This window comes from Stegastes partitus, unplaced genomic scaffold, assembly GCF_000690725.1.
Source record: "Stegastes partitus isolate 25-593 unplaced genomic scaffold, Stegastes_partitus-1.0.2 Scaffold55, whole genome shotgun sequence".
Classification (NCBI taxonomy): domain Eukaryota; kingdom Metazoa; phylum Chordata; class Actinopteri; family Pomacentridae; genus Stegastes; species Stegastes partitus.
In genome coordinates, this window is record NW_007577786.1 from 433107 (window position 1) to 454751 (window position 21645).

The 21645-nt window shown below is 40.5% G+C and overlaps 1 protein-coding gene across 3 annotated transcripts in view; it reads left to right on the forward strand.

Moving 5' to 3' along the window:
- The first annotated feature begins 1455 nt into the window (after positions 1-1455).
- The window catches only part of sytl5 (synaptotagmin-like 5), a 28107-nt gene continuing 7917 nt past the window's right edge, over positions 1456-21645 (forward strand). For 2 of the 3 annotated variants that reach the window (XM_008275553.1, XM_008275555.1), the window contains exons 1-13: positions 1456-1655; positions 1748-1963; positions 3490-3602; positions 3743-3860; positions 5892-6029; positions 7018-7126; positions 7222-7351; positions 10370-10470; positions 11136-11231; positions 19318-19496; positions 20505-20607; positions 20714-20875; positions 20956-21064. In XM_008275553.1, the coding sequence (XP_008273775.1) occupies positions 1537-1655; positions 1748-1963; positions 3490-3602; positions 3743-3860; positions 5892-6029; positions 7018-7126; positions 7222-7351; positions 10370-10470; positions 11136-11231; positions 19318-19496; positions 20505-20607; positions 20714-20875; positions 20956-21064 (1693 nt within the window). In that variant the 5' untranslated portion in view covers positions 1456-1536. The remainder of the gene's footprint in view (positions 1656-1747; positions 1964-3489; positions 3603-3742; positions 3861-5891; positions 6030-7017; positions 7127-7221; positions 7352-10369; positions 10471-11135; positions 11232-19317; positions 19497-20504; positions 20608-20713; positions 20876-20955; positions 21065-21645) is intronic. The other variant, XM_008275554.1, reaches the window with a different exon arrangement.

Genomic DNA, 21645 nt, shown 5'->3' on the forward strand with positions numbered 1-21645 from the left:
AGACTTTATAAAGATGAAGAAAGATACAGGAACAATCCAATCCAAAAATCCAAACCCTTGTTTTCTTCCAAACAAAAGTCCAAGATGAAATGTAGTTAAAAGACATGAAAAGATGGCTGATGAAATTCAGGAGCATGTCCTTTGGTCAGATGAAAACAAGATAAATTTGTTTGGCTCAGATGTTGTCCAGCATGTATGATGTAAACCTGATCGGGGCTAACACAGTGAATGCATAGTCCTGACAGTGAAGTGTGTGTTGGGGAGAAAACATTTTAAAATATCTAAACTGTTAGTTTTTTCAATATTACCGAATGCAAATACCTCACTGTTCAACTTAGAAGTAGTGCAGTTACTGTAAGCTGACACAATCTGAATCAGTTGAAAAGTGATATTGCACAGTAGTGTGGTGTACTGTAACCTTTCAGTTCCACCTCTACATAATAGAAACACCTACATAGGAGGAATAATATTGTCGTTAATCAATTCAACTTTAAATATACAATGACCTTTATTAAAAGTGATGATTCCCGTATTATAATGTTTGAAAAGTGTTTTTTTTTTTTTTGTCATTCCCAAATTATCATTTCAACAATCGAGAATCAGAAATCACATTAAACTCATGTACACCATATTAAAATGAGTTTCTATAGTAGGTATTTGGGTATTTGGACATAAACTAATTGAATAAATTACAAAATATTCCTGGTGCTGGTGTTAGATTATAATTAAAGAGATGTATCATGAGCTAACTTGAATGTCTATACTAAATTTTAGTAGAGATATTTCACTAAAAACCACAAAAGCGAACCTGATAGTGGCACTTAAAAGTCAGAGGATCACTAAAGTATAAAGGATTCATCCTCTGATCATGTATAGCTTCACCAAATTTCATTGCAATTCACTAAACAGTGTTTGGTCCCGACAGCGCCGTCCTCACAGTCATAAACTGAATGTTGCTAAAAGTCATTCTTCTTATACAAAAGCAGCTGTCAAATGAGTGGTATGTAGCTGTGAGTTCAGCTAATGGAAGGTGAGAAATGTGGGTGCTGTGCTCTGAATGTCAGGCTGGAGCCTAATTGGATGGTTGTTAAGCCACTGTGGAGCTGTCAAATGTCCTCCAATTACTTGTGCTTAATACTGAAAATCATTGTCTTATTTTAATTAATGCTCTTTAAGCTGGCCATAAGGCAGGTCACATTAACTGGGATTAAACATGACTTCTTCCTGCAACCCATGAATATTCTTTTATTAATGTCAGATATGTGTTATTGTGTCTGTTTGACCTCATCTAGGGTTCCTGAGAGCGTTTTGTTGGCTTCCCCAAGAAACTGAAGACTAGAAGAGGAAACACTGGAGGAACGCTGGGGGGTTTGCAAAGTTCTAAGTATGCCAACGCTAAAAGAACAACAACCCAAACATTAGCAGAACAGCACAGAAACATGAGTACTTTGCAGCATAATGTAGTTGTTGTTGGTTTCCTCCATGCAACACATTTGCTTGGCTGATTTCACTGGCTGTGCGTAGACTGAGGGCCCAATGGAGCGGATCGGGGAGGATCTAAACCTCTCCTATCTGCTGGAACATGAGCGAGATATGATCCTGAAGGTGCTGCAGAAAGACGAGAAGCTGAGGAAGCGAGAGGAGAAAAGGATACGGTGAGGACTTCGGGGAATCACAATTTAATCTGATGTTCGTCTCGTTGATTTTTCTTAATATCCTGTGTTCATCTCCCGTGTCTGTCCCGCAGGAAGCTGAAGAATGAGCTGCTGGACATCAAACGAAAAGGTTCCCGTCGGCAGCAGGACTTGGGGGAGCGACAGTGCGCTCGCTGCCTCAAGGCTTTGGGGCTGATCTTCGACCGCGGAGATCTGTGCGAGGATTGCCAGCTGCGAGTCTGCAACGACTGCCGCGTTACGCTTCCCAAATCACGGCAGTGGAGGTGCAACGTTTGTGCCAAAATCTCGTAAGTGTGATGCCTGCAGGGACCTGAGCGATGTTTGGAAAAGGAATGGACTCCAGATGGTTTTCTTAGTGGATAAGTGGCAGCACATCTGTCTCCATTTGGCTGGGAGGGCATCAGGTGTCTCACTGCTGTGATCTTCAGTGATTTTTTCACCATTCACTACATGTAGAAGTAGTTAGTTACTCTAAATACATTTGAGGATTATCCAGGACTAAAAAAACACACACACATACGACATTGCTTGAAGTATTGAATATCTTCTCTGACGTCTCTTAAACTTACTCGGCGGCGCTGTTGTCACATTTGACAGTTTTTCTGGCTTTTCTTCTCCATGAAAGAATGCGCACTACATCATTCTCACCGTATACAGCCTCGTTTTTCTTCTTCTGCCTGCGTCAGGCTGTGGTGTGATTTATCAGAGTTTCTCTGAGCTCTGCTTACAATGATAAATCTTTCCATCGCTGCTCTGACTCTCGCTTATTTGTGACTCTTGTGCATCTGGACAGTGCGATAAGTCAGGATGACCGTGAGTTTTTAATGGCATTTTAAAATGTAATACAGCTGATTTTGATACGTTTGGAGCATAACATTGAAGGGCAGTTCATGTTATCTGTTTTTGTGTGATAAAAGGCACCGTCAGACTCACTTTGCAAACCTCAGGGTTGACAGTTTATTAGATACACCTTGTTGTAAGTAGTGCAATCTAATATATACTCACAGATTCACTGTTATTTTGTCCAACCCATTGAATTCAGGGATGGGAGGCTTAATAACTGAGGGATTTGTTGTTACTGGTGTTTTGGACAACCTTAGTTTGAGTCTTTAGTATTCCAGACCAGGAAGTAATGTACATCTAGCCCTGCTTCACTTGGATTTATTAGGAACAAACAAGAGTTTCCCTGCTAACAAAACCACTAGATATTGGATCATGAATTTCATTTGTAGGTCTTTCCACTTCATCATTTATACATTTGTTATTGTTTTTTCTTTTTTTAAGCTATTGTTCCCCAGGGTCATCTTCAAATCCCTTCTCATTGAATCTTGTGGTGGCCAAGGACAAAAAATGTTTTATTAAGTAGGAATTGTACAAGGTTTTGCTTTTGTTAATAATGCTGTTGTCTGTAGTAGCTCAAAAAGGCCAGCACAGAACACTATTTTTAGTTTCTGCTTCAGTGTTATTTTTCTTTCTATCAAACTTGAAACTTCCCCCGTGTTTCCATCATCAGGGTTTTGGTGTCAATTCGACACTGACATACTTTACAAAATCGATCCCAGAAATAAGTAAAGCTGCCAAGTTCTTCACCGGTTAGTCTGAATAATTACACTGAGGCCAAAGGGTGAAGTCTACGAGGATGGAAACTTTCTCAGCTGCCGCCCACTTGTGTAACCCACAGCAAAAGTTCATGTGCAGAAAAAGTGATTACTCTGATTACTTTTTTCTCAAGATTGATGGTGTAAAAAAAAATAAAAATAAATAACAGTGCGAGCCGAGGTGTTGAATTCTCAGTAATGCATTTGTCCAACAGGGAGCTGAAGGTGGTGACTGGAGAGTGGTTCCTGGAAGAGAGGTCCAAGCGCTTTGAACAAGGAGTGCTGAGCAGCGACGTGATCAAACAGACAATCCTGAACAGCCCGACGAGTGAGTCTGACCATTAATGCACTTTACACTGCAAGGCTGTAACCCAAACCATAAATGAATACTGTGGAAATAGCATGTGAGGTGGTGTAGGAGCCTAGAAAATGTCCTGATTTTATTAATCAATTACTGGTGCTTTTAAGCCACAGAAAAAAAGTCTACAGAGAACCTGTCGGCCCCCTCTGAGCCTGAAAAATCCAGCTCGCCGAGATCCAACAGAAGTGCAGCACTCAACGTGGTGGACGGTGCCAAGAGGAAAGGGTGAGGAGGGAACACAGAGAACAAGCAGCTGTCTGCTTAATGAAATTTCATAACATGAAAGCATGAAACAGGCAGGACACGCGGTATGTGGACGGGATAAAATCATCTCACGCCAAATGTGCAGTGTGTTGAGAGCGCACTTCAGTACGAAAAGCATTAGAAAAGATCAAGTGGGCGCTCATTTGATTTTTCGGAGACTCTGAATGCATTTTAAAGTACATTTGGTAGAGCTGCAAAGCCGTAATTGGATTGTGTCGTCTAACATCACTCCTCATCTTCGCTGGGCTGTAATGTTTCCTGAAGGCAGACAGACAAAAAGCACGCCAGCTCTGCTCAACAATATGTGTTAGGGATGCTCTGGTCTCACAGACTCACTCAGCTGCTGCTGTTTCAACATCACAGCGAGTCGCGAGTGGTGAACGCTTCCTGTATTATTCATCACTCGCAGTGAACATCAGAAGTATTTAGACAGTTACACAGTTTTGTTATCTATAAAATATCATTCAAATTCATCATCTGAGTGGCTGTTCCACATTTCAAAACCAAACTTCATGGGGATGCTGGTTGATCACCAGCTTCAGTAGACTTCATCCTCTGGGGACCATGAAAGATATTTATGCTGTGTAGCTCTAGCATGGCTGAAAGTTCTGCATCTGCACAATCACTTAATTCCAGGTTTCTTGTCATTTTCTGCACAAAAACAACCAAGGGAGCATTTTTCTGTATGAACCACATTTAGAAAACATCATGGCCACTGGTTTAAAAGATGTTGAGCACAAATATTTAATAGTAAACTATTTTTTCACCAACAATTCGAGGATGTTGACTGAATCTTCACATTTACCTCACGGGGATTTCGCAATTGTGAAAATTTTCATCCTGCAAGATCTAAGCAGGGACAGTACTCACAACCTAAATGTTGCCAACCCAAGTCCTAATCTAGTGAAGAGAATACACACCACAGGCATATTCTGCATAGATAATAGTACTAAATAATGGCAAAGTTGTAATTCATAAGTACTTGCATAAATTCTTATTTTACATTAATGGACACAACAATGTCATGGAAGCTTCTTGTTGGCAGCACACAGCCCACGTAGATCCACATTTATGACATTTTACATGAAACACTGAATGTGATGAGATTTCATCTTTCTGTAGATGATCTAGGAATAATGAGTATTACTCTCTTTCACTCTACAACTGAACAAATTATTAAAATAATGCTATTACTGTGTGTTTCCAGACACACTGATGTTGTAACTTTACTTTAAGTGGTTGAAAAAAGGCTGAAAAGAGGTCTTAGATGTTCAGACCAAATACCAACCAGTTTTCAGCAAGAATGCAGCTATAATAATGTTTCCAATGTCTAGGCTGGATATGTTTATTATGTTTCGTATCCTTCTTTAAACTGTAACTAACATGATTCAGAGACGGGTTTTCTATATAAAATAAAGAAATGCTCTATTTTACAGTTGTCATTTGGGCTGTAATCTTAAATAAATTAAATAAATAAAAAAACTCGAGAATGAAATGAAGTCATTTTAAAGCATTCACAACGTTTTAATCACATTATAGGGGCTACAACCACTTTTTGGCAAGTGGAAAACTGCATTATATGAGCTAAATTGATTCTGTGACGCTGTTTCAACCGATAAAAGCAACTGGATCGGTTGTAATCCTGCAAAGAGCAGGTAAAATAATGCAGAGACATTAGGATAATTGCTTCCACAGACAGCAATCAGTTTTTGTCAAACTATTACTTTTTTGCACAACACCAGGTTGTGCTCACTGGGAACCGACACAGTGGAAATAATTAATGAAAATAATTAAAATATGATAATGTACCAGGGTTGATGATCCCTAATTACAGTATATTTCCTCTGTAGAATGCAAAATGAGTGACTGAGATGATCTGATAAAGTCAAGAGAGATGCAGCGTGATAGCTCCGCAATAATGGCCGTGACTGAACGTTTCAGTCGTATTAAGTCGATAACAGAGTCCCTGTGTGTTTGTGTGTCTGTGTGTAGAAGGATGAAGATGGATAAAAAAGGCAGCCGACCCACCCAGAAGCCAGAGAATGGAGTCGACAGCGTCAGTGTCAAGTCTGGTTCGGATGGAGACGCTCAAAGCATCCGAAGCGCTCGCTCTGCTCCACATTCAAACAGGTGTTTACCGCTCAGTCTGCCTGCACACGGGCTGAACTGTACACTGACAAATCACTCATTTCTTTGACTATGTTGATCTGCTGTGTATGCGTGCCCCTACCCAATGCTTGCATTGCCTGGACACTGTGCACCATGGCGCTTTGACGGTTGTCACAGGCTCCAAAGCTCTCACTCACCATTGCACCCTAATACATGCCAGGGTTCAGTGGCCCTCCCTGACCATGTGCAGACTCACACATTGGTGTGATTGTATTGAGAAATCCATCCTTGGTCTGCTCCCCTCTTACCTTTGTGGGTATATTTTATTTAAAACCAGTAATTACTGTCTGCGCTCGAATGACACCCTTTTATTGTCTGTCCCTGAGGTTTGCACTGAACTTGGCAAACAGGCTTTTATGTTCTCTGCCCCTGAAGCCTGGAATCACTTGCAGACTGAACTACAGCTACAAGAGCTGATCCTGATTAGGGCTTTTGAAAAATGTGGTGAAGGGTATAAAGGCTGATTCCACTGGAGTATGTAAATGCTTTCCTTCTTAGCCAATTAGGATTCCTCCTGTTTAGGCCAGTTGTTACTGTATGTTTTATAATGCATGTGTTTTTAAACGTTAGATGTATACAACTGTTACTCAGTGCTGCTGCCGTCTTAACCAGGGCTCCCTTGAAAAAGAGATCTTGCAATCTCAATGGGAGTCATCTGGTTAAATAAAGGTTAAATGAAAAAAAAATCCAATTATATTATCAAAATGCAACAACACAACACTGTACATCATATAAAAGCTGCAGGAGATTTCACATAAACAAGGCTTTCTATTAACACTGCTGCAGCTTTGTGTCAGTATCCACAGGGAAACACCAACATGTGAAGGAAGACAATCAGCATCTAAATAGATTCTGAGCTAAAGAAACAAGCGTAGAAGGAAAATCAGATGGCTGTGGCAGTTTGTGAAAGCACCTGTCTTTACTCTGCTGGTTTGTCTCTGGTTTTCAGGAGCAGTGCGGTGGCGTTGGAGTCCTCAGGGATGCCCACGGTACCCAACAATCTGCGTTCCAAAACTCCGGACAAATCATCCACGCCCAGCGAAAACCGGAGGGTCAGGGTCAGCGACCAGTACACACAGACAGCAGCACTACTACGGGTGGAAAACCAAACAGGTTTAATGTGTTATTATAAACGCTTTGTGTTCTAACGCAGCCCGACGGAGCAGAGAGCGTTGCCAGTTTGCACTCCAGCGACGGTGCATCTGAGAAGAAATCCACCGGCCACCACAGGACGAACTCTGGCACTCCGACCATTTCTGTGTCCAGGGCCTCGGTCTCGTCAGGTAGCTTCACTACAAGCTCTCGTCTTTTTTTTTTTCTTTTCTTTCCTCTCCGCGTTGCCGTGACTTCTTCACGGCTCACACACAAACATTTCGATAACTGAGTCACAGTTTCAAGACTTGTTAGAGGCAGCAGATTGCATCAGAGGTGAAATTAAACAGTGTAACATCACCTCTGTGGGTTGATGCAAAAACACTCAGCTGCTCTCAGACTGCAAAGGATAAAATTACTCCTTCTGTTGGGAGCAGATGTCACGTCTGCACAAATTACACTATTAACTTACACTCACTCAAAACCTTCTGATGCTCTTCTTTATGTGTCGAACTACCCTCTCATTTAAGTATAATCTCCTCCACTTTGTCTCGCACGGTGTCAGAGCGTTTATCTCCGCTCTTAACTGCTGTTAAAAAGTGTGGCGAGACTTTAAAAATTGCTCCGATTAGCGTCATTACTTGTTAAAGAGCTGCTGGAGAGTCTGAGGCCATGTATCCAGCGGTGTATATGCTGAAGATGCTGTGTAGCGTTTTCATTTTCTCCAGTTTAAGAATAGATCTTTTTTTAAGATTAGTGTACTTTTCTGTCATTTTATTCCTCGGTTTGTGCCTGAGTGTAAGGTCGATAAGGACAGCTTCTCCCCGGAGGAGTCCTCAGATGTTGGCTCTGTTTCAAAATCTCAGACAAGAACTTGTGGTAAAGCTGCCTCCAGCGACTTTGGACCAAGTTTTGTAGTTTTGTCTGCCGGGAGTTTTGTACAGTTATTAAAATTCAAAATCTAGCTCAACTTTTCTTTGTCTGTTTTTACACAAATGTAAAGGAATACTAAGTTAGTCGAGAAGATATTGATGTCATGTGTTCAAAAGAGGGGAGAACAGCCACAGCTATCGCCAAAGTTCAACAATACACCTTCCAGCTCGGAAGCTTAATAAATAGCATCTCATTTGTTTAATCCAAACGCAAACAGTCTTCTTGAAACCTTTTTAAAACCCAAAAACGCAAGCTCCAAAGTGCTGCTTATACAGTCAGGTGTAAAAGTTTAGAAACCCCATCAGCAAACTGGGAAAAATTAGATTTTCTTTGAATGTTAAAGCACTGTTAGTTTTTATTTCATAAACTTAAAATGGAATAAAAAATAAACAGTAATTATAGAATGTGTCTCAGGAAGCCATTAACTTGTTCAGTCTTAATTAACTCATTAGTACTTGTGAAAAAAGGTCAACAGTTGTCAGCTGATGACACGTCCAGCACTGATTAACTCTCTGACTCTTCATATCTTATGGTAACATTTAGCAACTGACAGCGGATCAGAAATGAAGCTAACTGATGCCAAGAAAGCGGGAGCCAGATATAAAAAGCTATTTTCTGGCTTGTAGCTTCCACTGTCGAAAAAGTCATTAAGAAAGTTATGGGAAACTGTGGAAGTCAAGATGAGATCAGGAAGTAAACTTTCAGCAAAGCTGCTTGTCTGCTGGCCAGAAAGGCAAAGAAACAACACTGTGTGACTGCAGGAAGCTGAAACAGGGGAGGTGGTGAGGCGGTGATGCGTGGAAAAGTCAGAAGGAAACCCCGCCTGCAACCTGCACATTATTCTAACACACTTTAGCAGAAGAAAATAAGCAGAGTTACTCATAGGTTTATTGTAACTATGCAGAGAGCAAAAAAACCCAAACTGGTCTCCAGAGCAACTAACTAATGTCACAAAATGCATTAATGTAACTGGGATTCTTTACCGTGCACAATGTGCGTCAGAGACCCACCAATTCATCATAATCGCCTGATTCAGCCCTTGTGTTTAGGAGCTGCATGTCAGCCGCTGTTCAGCCTCTTATGTGTCCTGAACATGGTGGATTCACACAATGTCCTCTGAGCACGCGAAATGACACAGTAGGTCTGACGAAACAGTCTTATTAAAGCTGTCGTGTACAGTTCACACGTGGTTATTTACTTTCATGGCATTTAGCTGATGTGATTATATATTTCTGCATGGATATTAAATATATTCAAACACGTCACACAGCGTAAATATTTTAACACTTTATTATAATTTTTCTCATCACAAAAGTCACCATCTGAAGTAAAAAGAGCAACATTTGGACAAGCTGTGAAGGAAAAATTACTTTCCTCTCTTGGAGTTAAGCTTCTTGAGAGGGCACTGAACTTTCCCCTTAGCTCCTCTGCTTGACCTCCTTATATAAAAGTAGTGTTTGTAACAGATTTGTGCTAGTCTGCAAATCTTCTGTAGATTCTTGACCTCATGTAGATCTATTGTGGGAGGACAGGCAACCACTCCCTGTACTTCTCAAGGCCAGGTTGCACCAAGGCGCCAGGCTATCCTTTGTTTTCCTCTTACTTAAATCTAGATGTGGTTCCCACCGTAGGAGGGTATAGGAGAGAAGGTGTGAGAGAAATCCTCAGACCTGATGCTGGCATCGCATGCGTGAACTGCTGCTCTGTTAGTCTCCTGAATTCAGTAAACCTTTGTCTCTGGTGTGTCTCTCTGTGTCGGGTTCCTCATCCTACATCAACCTCTTCCACAACTCCACAACACAAGCCACAGTTCTTTTAGAAGTTTGGACAGATGAAGTTCAAAATAAGTTTGCATGCACATAAAAAAAAATTAAAAATTAAAAAAAGAAGCAGCTTTTGCACTTTTCCAACTGTTAAACATGAGGTTGGAAATAATCTGCTTTGGGTGGCAGCCAGAGGAACGGACAGGAATCTGCAAACCTTGGTCAAGAAAGTACAACTGAAAGATGCTGGCTTCAATAATAAATCTGTAGGTAGATCTTAAATTATCTGTGTGAACAACTCATCTTAAAATGTCTCAGAACTTGAAGTGATCTGCAACAAAGAGGGGATGAAAAAAATCCTCAGTCAAGAACTGAAAGACTCTTTAAAAGAAATAATGTAAAAAGCTTACAAGAATACTAAGATGCCCAAACTTGCCTCTATTTGTTAGTGTTCATCTTTTGAAACTGTATGTGTTTTGATGTGCTCCACTGTACCCTCCCTTCCTGCACCAGATCACAGTCGCTCAGAAATGGACCTGTCAGCTCCCGGTTCTGATCCCAGCGATGATGCTCTCAGCCTCAGAAGCCGCTCAGTCCCTGGACTCAACGAAACAGTAAGCGGCACCGGCCTTCCCTCCCTCCTCCCTCCATTTCACTGCATCACACGTTCGATTTCTGCGACTAATTCCCCAAAAATCGAAGCCAAAAGCTCTGAGCGTGAAATTAACACAGCCTGATTTTTCAATCCGTGCCCCCTTTTTAAAAAAAAAAAAAAACAAAACAAATCCACACTCTACTATACTGTAGAGCATAACAACACCCAGCTCGGGATCTGTGGGCCGATGAACTCAATGCGTCAGATGTGGGCCTGAATGTTAATTTCACTTCAGAGCTCACTTCAAAGAGCACGACAAGCATCTAAACAGATGTAGACTGCAAACAGGTGGAGGATGTGACCGTCAGTATAGGGCCGCTTTGTGTGAACATTTGCATTCAAAGCAGTTTAACTGAAACACTCAAGAGACACAAACGATTTTTTTTTTCTTACTCATCCATTCACGCGCACAACTTTATGATGAACTCGGTGACACTGTGATTTTTTTTTTTTTCTTTCTTTCACGTGAAAATCAAATTACCACACTCTGCCCGGACTTGTCTGATTGAATTTCTGGAAGCTGCCGCCCACACAGCTGCTGCGTGGAGCACAGAGAGGCTCTGGACAGCCACCCAGATGTCACCTTCCCATTTTCAGATTAAATGTGAACGCTGTCATCCGCAGGAGTTTTCTGACGAGGACGCAGAGGAAGACATTGACGCCCTGATGTCGGCCCACAGCAAGACTGTCAGCCGGCGCCTCAGCAACGCAGTGTCAACGGTAACGCCCCGTGTTTCGGAAAAAGAACAGATTCTGGGAAATCCTGTGTGCTCACATGCAGTACAAACATGTTCACGCTCTGTACACTCACATCAACTCACCATCACCTGACGCGTGAGTCAGGTGTGCATGTTTCAGTGTTGACCGTGTAAACACAGTGTGAGCAACTTGTGTCACGATCACTTTTCCACGCTTAGGAAGCCGCGCTGCGTTTACATAAACCAACTCCGCTCAGTAGTACGATCGTGTGAAGGGTCGCTGCTTTGTGTGCGACAACAACATGCACGGCTGAAGCATGTTTTTGTGCAGATTAATGAACCTGTGCTTTTTGTGGGGAATAATTATAGTTGCCCATCGATGGGCAACTATAGAGTAATTGTGTCTGTGTGTTTTTGTGTGTGTGTTCTCTTTGTCTATTAACAGTCTAGTGCTTTACAGGAGAGGAGTTTGAACCTGAAACTTCATATATGACCTCGGTGTGGTCCCTTCTCAGAGTGATTAGATTTTGGGGTCAATACATGCATTGGTGACCGCTACAGAGGTCAAAGGTCGCATTTCCCAACAACAGCTCTGTATAGTGAAAATGCACAAACAGACATAAGTTTAGTACACTAACTTAGGAAGACATTCAGGGCCTATAAAGTGGTGATGTAACATATGACCTTGAGAGAAAGGTCAAGGTCACACCAAAGGTCTGAGATCATCACAAATTTTAAATCTATTATAACCTGGAAAAGGTGTAAGATAAACACGTAGTTTTTAAATTACAATCAGATAGGAACCCATATTGGTGATGTGACATTTGACAATGGATGAAAGGTCAAGGTCAAACTCATGATCATACATCTTAGGTGCTTTGATGTAGGCGTAAATTACAGCAAAACGCTTCCCCTACATGCAAAACATCTGTGTTACATTATGCACCATTTTAAGGCAAAATCAAGGAAAGTTCATCCTCAAGTAGACGCACAACAAACACAAAATCAGGTAAACATGCATACATTGGGCAGCCATGTCTCTACCGAGGGCTCTCCAGTTAGAAAATCAAGTCAGTTCGGATGGTGATGTTTATCTGAGCAGATGGTTTTATTTGTGCTGGTTTCGTGTCATCTGCCTCTTTCTACTCTACAAAGTTGAGCTAAACGTGTGTTCATATGAATGCAACGTGACATCTGAAGCTTCTCTCGTCGATTTTTTAAATTAGCAATAGATCAACTGACTGTGTTACGTGATAAGTAGCTTTTAATGACGGACCCTCAGCTCTGCTCTAAGTGTCTTCGGGCTCATTGTTTTGGTTTTCCAGCCTGCAACTTTAAGATTCCACAGTACTGGCACAAAAAATCGTTCTGTAATGAATGTCAGACTCTGCAACTGATTGCGTAGTGAGTCATATTTGACGTCGACATCTCACGGCTAAAAGACTGGCAATTTTTGTACCTTCTCGCTTAGCATTTCTCTCACAATGGGGGCTCAAATCGCTCTTCCACAAACAACATGGTGAAGATTGAGATGATACAAAAAAAGGTAGACGCTCACATGAAACACAATAAAAGTAAGAGAAATTGTAAAAGGGACACAAGGAAAGCAAAAAAAAGACAAAAAAAACTGTAGCGTCTTCTGGTTTAATGCAGTAAGTATAAAGAAGAAAGGAGGAAAATGGTTGCAGGGCTACAGAGGCTGAACTGAGAAGAGGCCAGGATTAAAGATCTGCTCAAGTTTAGCGACATGCTGCAGGGTAGACAATCAATATTTAGGTTTTTGAAAACAATCAGACTAATTGCAAGAGGGTTAGTCCATTTCAAATCATTGGGCGCCCTTTTGCCCGACAATCTCTAATTTGCTTGAAACCTTTTTATCTTAAAATATGGATATTTAAAATTACATATGTGAAACTTTACATTGACATACCAAGTACCATCTGAGAGGATTTATTTTTTCTAAATTGGCCGTTGACCCACTTTCAGTTCTTGCATAAAAATTTGAGGTTATGTTTGAATGACAGTATTTCAGGAACTATTAAAAATGAAAGCCTGACATTTTCACTGTTATTTCTCATATTAGCATTGATGCAGAATCTGCAATATTGAACAAGTAAATCAAATAATCTCAGATTATGGGTGAGTTGAAATAAAAAAATAAATACATAAAACAATGAAGTTGTCATCAAAAGTCTTATCTTTGAGCACGCATTTACAAAAAAAAAATCAATTAAAAAGTCATGTAATGATGTTTTCTGAACTATATGTAGTTCCATGTCACAAAAATAAATAATACAAAAAAACCATACAGGATAAATTTTGATATGAAATAACTGGTAACTAGGAGAATCATCTTTTTTAGCATGAGCATATTTTTCAGTTTCAGACCCCACCTTGTAGGTATAAACCCGGTTTGCAGGACATATTACAGAATCTGAATCAATAGCATGATGAGACAACAGAGAAACAGTAAAGATTTCAGGCTTTTATTTTAATTAGTTCCTGAGATATTGTCATTCAAACGAAACCTCAGATTTCAAAAAACATGGTGAAAGTGGGTCTACTGGCAAATTTTCTTGTTTCTGGTAATTGGTCTGTAGCAGCTTCCTTCTGATAACGACACAAAGGTCCTGAAAGACGGCAAGCTGGTGAACGTAGTGAAGCTTTTAGATGCTTAAGAGCCACAGATTTTCATTGAGAGTTAACTAAGATCAAAACCTGAGCTAATCAGAGGATAATTTGGACTTCAAGTGAATTCTAGTGTTAATCTGACTGGATGTCTAAATAGGAAACTGCTTTACAACATATTTAACTCAGCGACTTCTCACTGCATCACAGCAAACAGTCCAGCTTTCAGTGTGTTCTTGTGTTTGTATTCTGTGTTTTACTTTTGATAACGAGAAACAAAGGATGCCATTCATCAGTCCAACAACACCTCGACAAGAACAGCAACAACCAGAGGCTGCTTTAAATTTTTAACACCAACATCTCTTTTTAGAAACCACGTCCCTGTTACTCTGAATAATCCACACACCTCGCTGTCAACAGTTTTTTATTGTGACTGCAGGAGTAGCAGCCACGTCGATTCAGAGGAGAGATGCTTCAGCTGCTGTTGAAATGTTTAAATGTAATTTTCCAATGCCCTCGTCACAGCGCGCTGAATTGAAATCTGTCCTGTTGAGCTGGAGGCTGAGAGGATGGATATCTGAGAACGCATAAAACCAAAGCCGTCTGCTGGTTTAATTTGATGTTATCGCACATATTAAATTGGAACCCTCGTTTTTATTAGACTTGATTTCCCGTGTTTGCTCTTGACTTGGTCACAAGTTTTCATTTCTTCTGGAGGATCCCTCACAGCCAACTATAAAGCAGATAATCTAGTTATTCAAATTACCTGAATGACACTTCGTGACTCAGTCCACTGTTCTGCTCGAGGGTGTAATTTGAGAGCCGCAGAGGTAAACAGATGAGAGACGTGCTGGATGTGCGACATCTATCGTCCTATTATGACAGCCGTCACTGAGCTGCTGTTGGCTGTATGAATGGACGTGAAAGGAGGTGATGAGTTGCATTATGCAGATAGCTGAGTGTGTCACTGAGTCGAGCTCTAATGTACTCTACTCACTGTTACATTATTCGCTCCGCAGGGCGACTTTGAGGATAATGATGGCACAGATGAGGTAGTATTAGTGGCATTTACAGATGGGTGACAAATAAACTGTCTTATTAAGCTGTTGGACCAACACGTGCCTACGAGGTGTGTCAGAAAAGTTCCAGGACCAGTGTCACAAAAGATATATTTCAAACCCAAACTGACAGTTTTCCCCTTCAGACGATCAACCAGCACGTCTACAAAGAGATCCTGCCGCGTTTGCTTCGTTCAAGAAGAGGCGAGAGTTGTGGCAGGACAAGTCATGGCTGCTTCACCGTGACAACGTGCCTGCTCACGATGCCCTGAGCATCCCACAGTTCCTCGCTGAGAAGAACATCGCAGTGTTGGAGCAACCTCCCTATTCACCCCACCTGGCTCCGTGGGATTTTTTCCTCTTCCCCAAGATCAAGGGGGTCATCAAGGGGACCCCTTTTTGAAGACATGGACGACATCAAGATGGCTGTGACGATAGAACTGCAGAGGATCCCGGAAGAATCCTTCCAGGAGTGCATGGCGGCGTGGCAGAGAAGGCTGGGGAAGTGTGTTAGACTCCAGGGGGAGTACTTGGAAGGGGAAAACTTGTAGTTTGGATTTGAAACACATCTTTTGTGACACCAGTCCTGAAACTTTTTTGACACACCTCAGACAAATAAGCTTTAATGTGCCTTTTCATTGATTGTAAAAGTCAGCTGGAGGTATGAGCACCGTTCTTCTTTCTTGTTGCGATGATGGTGGTGGAGGGCGCCGTCTAACACGTCAGTCCAAAAAGGTGTTCAGTTTGGTTGAGATCCAGTGACTCTGAAGGCCAAACATACGACTCGCATCAGTTTCATCAGACCTTTTAGTGACCCCTCGTCTCCTATGAATGTACTCATCCTGGAAAATAACGCTCACGTAAGGATAGAAATGTTTCATCCCAGGACAAAGATGGTCAATCAGAGCAACTTTCTATTGATGTACAGGGACCTTTCCTCTAATAGGATAAGTGGATGCAAACCACAGCAGCAAAATGCCCTCATTAGTACAACAAAGCTACTTATCCTTTGTTGTAGGAGTCAAAGGTTTAGGTTTTTCATTGAAAATTTTTATTTTTTTTCCCCCGTCTTTATGTAAGTTTTACGTACTGGTCAAAATAAGCTACACACATTTCAGTGACTTTCTGGAAACACTGGAGTTAATTCGAAGAAGACAGAGTCTACAGCCAGATCAAATTCGTATTTTGAACAGAATTGGCATATTGTGAATGAAAATATCTCTCAATTGAAAGCACAAAACCTCACAGTTTCAATGGCGTTAACAATTTAGGATCAATACAATGGTGCTTTACTTTGGAATAGGACTTCAAATAAGGTTTTAAATTGAAATCCCAGTTTGAAACAATATCATAAATCAATCCCAAAGGCTGCAATTTAGGATATAGGAGATCTGGCTAGTAAATAACAAGACTGATGCTGCATTTCAATTTTATTTCATTTGAATAGACTGGAACTTTTTCTTGCTCGCCCATTTATCTGAGTGGACTACATGGTTCAGTTGCAAACTGACATAAGACTAGTTATTTAATAGCTACACATTGTACATTTTGCAGCGTGTCTCACTAAAGCTGCAGCAATTAATCAATTAATTAATTAATCGATTAGTTGTAAGCTATTGAATTAATGGCCAACTGTTTTGATAAATTGGTTCCAGTAATTTTGAAGAAAACGACTGAAATAATATTATTCTAACCATATAAATTTGGTTTAAGAAGCTGTAATTTTCTGGTTTCTTCTTTCCTCTGTGACTTTAATCTAAACATCTTTGGATTGTGGATAAAACAGGACATTTGAGAATGTCGTCTCGAGCATGTTTTGGCATTTTAAATACTAAACGACTATTTGAGGAGATGATTGACACATTAACAAACAATAAAAATAATCGTTAGTTGCAGTCTGAGACAGGGTTCAAACCTTGTAATAGGAGTGTGAGTTTCTTACATTTCCTGTTGTGTCTAGGGACAGACGGTAGCTGACTCTCTGTGCTGCAGACAGTTTTCACCGCAAGCAAACAAAATGCTTTCAAGGTTTTTGTCTTGTTTAGTAAATAAAAAAGGAGGTGGATGTAAAAGGCTTTAACAGCGAAGTGAGACTGTACAGCAGTGCTTTTGAGTTAAACACTAACTTCATAATGGTAACATGAAAATGTTTAGCAAGTAAATGTTGAGGACAACGTCTAAGTTTAATGGCACAGCTGATGGGAACTACTGCACAGAAGGGGCCACAAAAGTTATTCCAGTTTATTTTGAGGGGAGCAGGAGTGTCTGCCCCAAATATCACGATAAATGCTCCAATATTTGCTCAGGCATTTCACTCAAACTGTAAATGTAAACCTCATCGTAGTGCTGTCAGGGAGAAAAAAAAGGTCCATGAGTGTGTGTGTGAAGCATTTCGTGGTTAAACTGTTTGCCAGAGGAACATTTCACTCCATGTCTCTCTCGCTGTCTGTGTCACATTCATCTGTGCTGATTTCACAGCTGATTCCAGATGAGTTGTGATGTCTGTGGTTTCATCTGATAATCACCATGGTAACGCTGTGTAATGGGGTTTCCTGGTCGTGCTGCTGGAGTCGGGGTCGGCTCCGAGGGTCTGCCTCTATCACTAACGCATCAAACGGCTCTCTGCTTTCTTTTCCTTCTTCTTCCCTCCCCCGTTTTTCTCTCTCTCTGCCTCCTAAATATATCCAGTCCTCCACTCCCTGCTCCGAGAGGCGCTGGGGGTACCTCAATGTCCCCGACTCAGATGCCGAGACTGTAAGTCTCCCCTTCGACGTTAAGTGCATGCATTCACATTCACCTCTACATAATGGAACAGTAAAGGTGCAGCAGCGGCAAAGCACCACAGCATGAATATTACATGCAACATTCAATAATATATTCGGGTTTTTCATAAATATACCATAATATTCTGAATAGATCTGCATGTTCAGTGTATTGGTGCTCATTTATGTTTTTTTTTTTTTATTCATGTGAAGTCTGAGCTCCTGGCATTAAACTCATCATTAATCTCACCGGCTTCCTGCAGGAAATAAATGAGAAAGATTTTCTGGTTTAGTGTGGCTCAGTTCTGGCTTCTTGACTTTTGTGCTCGTTGGGCAGCAACATCATTATTATCAGTGGATTGTGGTTGTTTTTTTTTTCCTGCCCTCAGCTACAGCCGTCATGTTTGCCTGCTGCCCAAGAAATGTTCCAGACATAATTACCTGCTGCGGTGCTAATGGTTTGGAGTCTTTTCTTTGTGAAATAGGTTTTGCAGGTACACAATGTGAGGGAGGAAAATGTGGCAAAAGAATTTCACGTCTTTTAAAATATGATGGACAATCTGTGAAACTCTGCAGCCTCACTGTTAACTCAAAGTTAACTTTCTAGATGATTTATTGGGCTGCCTTGGCACTTTTATAAATTGTCCCAGTTATTCTTCTAATTTATTTATGCTATTTATATTTGTTCTTCTGATTGTATGCATACATAATTACATATATTCTATTGCTTCACAGTGTGGTCTTTGTTTTTTGTGGTTTGTAATTAGAGCCGCAACGATTAGGGATTAATTGAGCCATTTTCAGACACAAAATTAGGTTGCTCTACATTCTCAGTTGTGATGTTTTCCTGCTTCTGTGCATCTTATGTAATCGTGAAGTCGGTATATTTTGGGTTATGGGCCTCTACTGAGAAAGAAATAAGGAATCTGAAGGCTTCAGATAGCTCTGACTGGCATTTTTCACAACATTTTGACATTTTTAAGAACATTAATAGATTAGTTGAGCAAATAATAGTCATATTGATCAAAAGATATGTATATTTTCTTTTAGTTTTTATTATTTGCAATATAAGCGAGATGTCTGCTGTACAAATTAGATGATGAGTGCACTTGTTCTCGTTTAAAATTCACTTTTCTTAAAAAGAAAAAAGAAAACAACTACTTTCTAAAACCCATAAAACATAAATTAGCATCACTAATTGCCTTGTCATCATTTACTCAGCTTCCCTTCACTTATTTGTAACAGAAGCAATGTTTACATGCATCATTTAAGGGGAATCGGCTTCATTACACATCCTTTCGTATGTGAGAAAACTTCCAAACTCACCATCCTTATTCTAGTTCCAGAAACACAGAAGTACAGAACCTTATTTTCTCGATACAAACACAGCGCGCACAGTGAATCTTTTTTATCTATATAAACTTCTAGTAGTCGTGTTGTGTAATTGTTTATGACACGAGCCTCGCTCTGCCTCAGATTGTATTCCATTCATGTTCACAAAGGGCAGCGGTGGTTGTATTTCTTCTGTATTTCATCAGCTGTCTTTCACACTTTAGATGCTGTTGTTGTTTTCCCTTTTCTTGCATCACACGCTGCTCTGTTTTCCCCCTTCCTTCTTCCTCCTTTAACCTTCTTAACTCTCTCCTTTCTGGCCTCACAGAGCAGCATAAACAGCATGATGAGCATGTACAGCGAGACCGGTGACTATGGCAACGCCAGGGTGAGCGGTGAGATCCTGCTGAACATCAGCTACAGCTACAAAACGGGCGCGCTCAACGTCCTGGTGAAGGAGTGTCACAACCTGGCAACCGGAGACGAGAGGAGGCAACGCACGGACGCGTAAGAGGACGCAAAGCACAGATGAGAAGTGTGCAGAGACGATTTAACATGAAGCCTGATGATAACAGTTTGCTCATTGCAGATACATATCATTATTGGTATATGTGGAGAGAAAATGCAAAAACAAACTGGAGCGCAGAAATCAAACATTTCATAGGATACTTTTTTTACAGTCGTCCTCAAATGTTTTCATACCCTCCCATTAAAGAAGGAAAAAAAACAACTGTCACTGAAATATGTTGAAATTGATAAAAGTAACAATACATAAATATTTAATGAAAACATTGACATTGGTTTTGAATTGTGGTTCAACAGAAATATATATATATATATACCATTATGGGACCCATAAACTCATATTTTGTTGAACAACCCTTTGAGCCAATCACTGCAATCAAGTGTTTTCTGTAACTCTCAATCAGACTTCTGCACCTGTTGACAGCTATTTGGATTTTGGTCCACTGCTCATCGGCAAAGTGCTCTAATTTGTCCGCAGCTCAGTTTTGTTGTTGTTGTTGTTGTTTTAGATATAATTATTATTCTTTTCAACCACAATTCAAAAGCAATGTCTTATTTCACTAAATTGTAATTTAGCAAATTTTTATTTATTGTTACTTTTTTCACTTTCTACTTATTTGAGTGACTATTATGAATTTTGCCTTTTCTTTAATGGAAGGATATGAATACATTTGAGGACGACTGTACGGGCATTTCATCAAGATTTTTTTTTTATTAACTGAATACAATTTGGAGAATAATATAATATGACACTGCCTTTATTAAAGGAGGAATGACAGCCAACTATATTTGATTTGTATTATTCTCTGGTTATTGTTTGACCTCCACAGTCCTGTATTTCTTTACCCTAAATTATCTCTTGAAGGATTTAGAGGACTCTCTAATACCATGTTGCCGGGATACAAACAGACAAACAAACAGTGTTCAAATTAGTGTATCCTTTCTACTCCTATAGAGCATGACTGAGTCACTGTGTCTTTGTCACGGCAGCTATGTGAAGACCTACCTGCTGCCGGATACGTCACGACAGAGCAAGAGAAAGACGAGCATCAAGGCCAACACTATTAACCCTGTTTTCAATGAGAATCTGAGGGTAGGTGGCAGAAAAACTCAATAAGCTCAGATGAATTTCCGTATTCTTAACTCTCATCACAAGGCAAGGTTGAGCTGATGTATTTCATTTTGCTGTCGTTGGTTAGTATGTGATCAGCCACTCGCAGCTGGAGACACGGACCCTGCAGGTGTCCGTTTGGCATCACGACCGCTTCGGACACAACAGCTTCCTGGGAGAGGTGGAGCTGACCTTTGACTCCTGGGAGTTCGATTCCCAAATAGAGGAGTGGTACGCTCTGCAGCCCAAGGTAGGAGCCAGGAGCAAAACGTGTTGTCAAATTCAGTCATCATTGTCCAAGTGTTTGAGGGGTTTGTTTTTCCCGTGTAGGTGGAGAACAGTATAGACTGTACAATGCAGTATAAAGGAGAGCTGACCGTCGTGTTGAAGTACATACCAGCAGAGAAGAATCTCATGCTGCCTCTGGACCAAGTACAAGGTACATCCATAACTGTGGTGACCATTTTACTTCACTTTATATATATATATGAAATACCTTCAAATCATGTTATTCCGCACAGCCTGACAAATTCAGTATATTCTTATATTATCTCTTCAAGTGAAGTTTTTAAATCCAAGACGCCAAACTTCAGCTTGTTTGATATTCTGGAAACTTTGGGATCATCATTAAATCTTAAAATAAAGTTCTGAGGGTTTGCACAATTTTGGCTGCCCAGCATGAGTTTGAGATCATGAGTGACCCTCTGGAGTTGCTGATTGTTAACAAGGATAAATATATCTGTTCCCAACCCAGTTACATCTAAAATTAAACGCTTCCTACCCCTCCATCTGACCTGAAAAAAAGTTGTTTATGTGCTAATAACTCTCCAATTTTCAGTGTTTTTATTCCCACGTATTGGGCTGCTGCTACGCTACAGTCAAAATAGAAAAACAAAAAAGCTGTTCATGTTCTCTGAGTCTTTTGGAAAAGGTCCTTATTTGTGCTCTGACCTCCTGCTTGTTATCAAATCCAAAATGTTGTGGATAAAGCACTGCATGGTCTGTCACAGGCTAACAGAT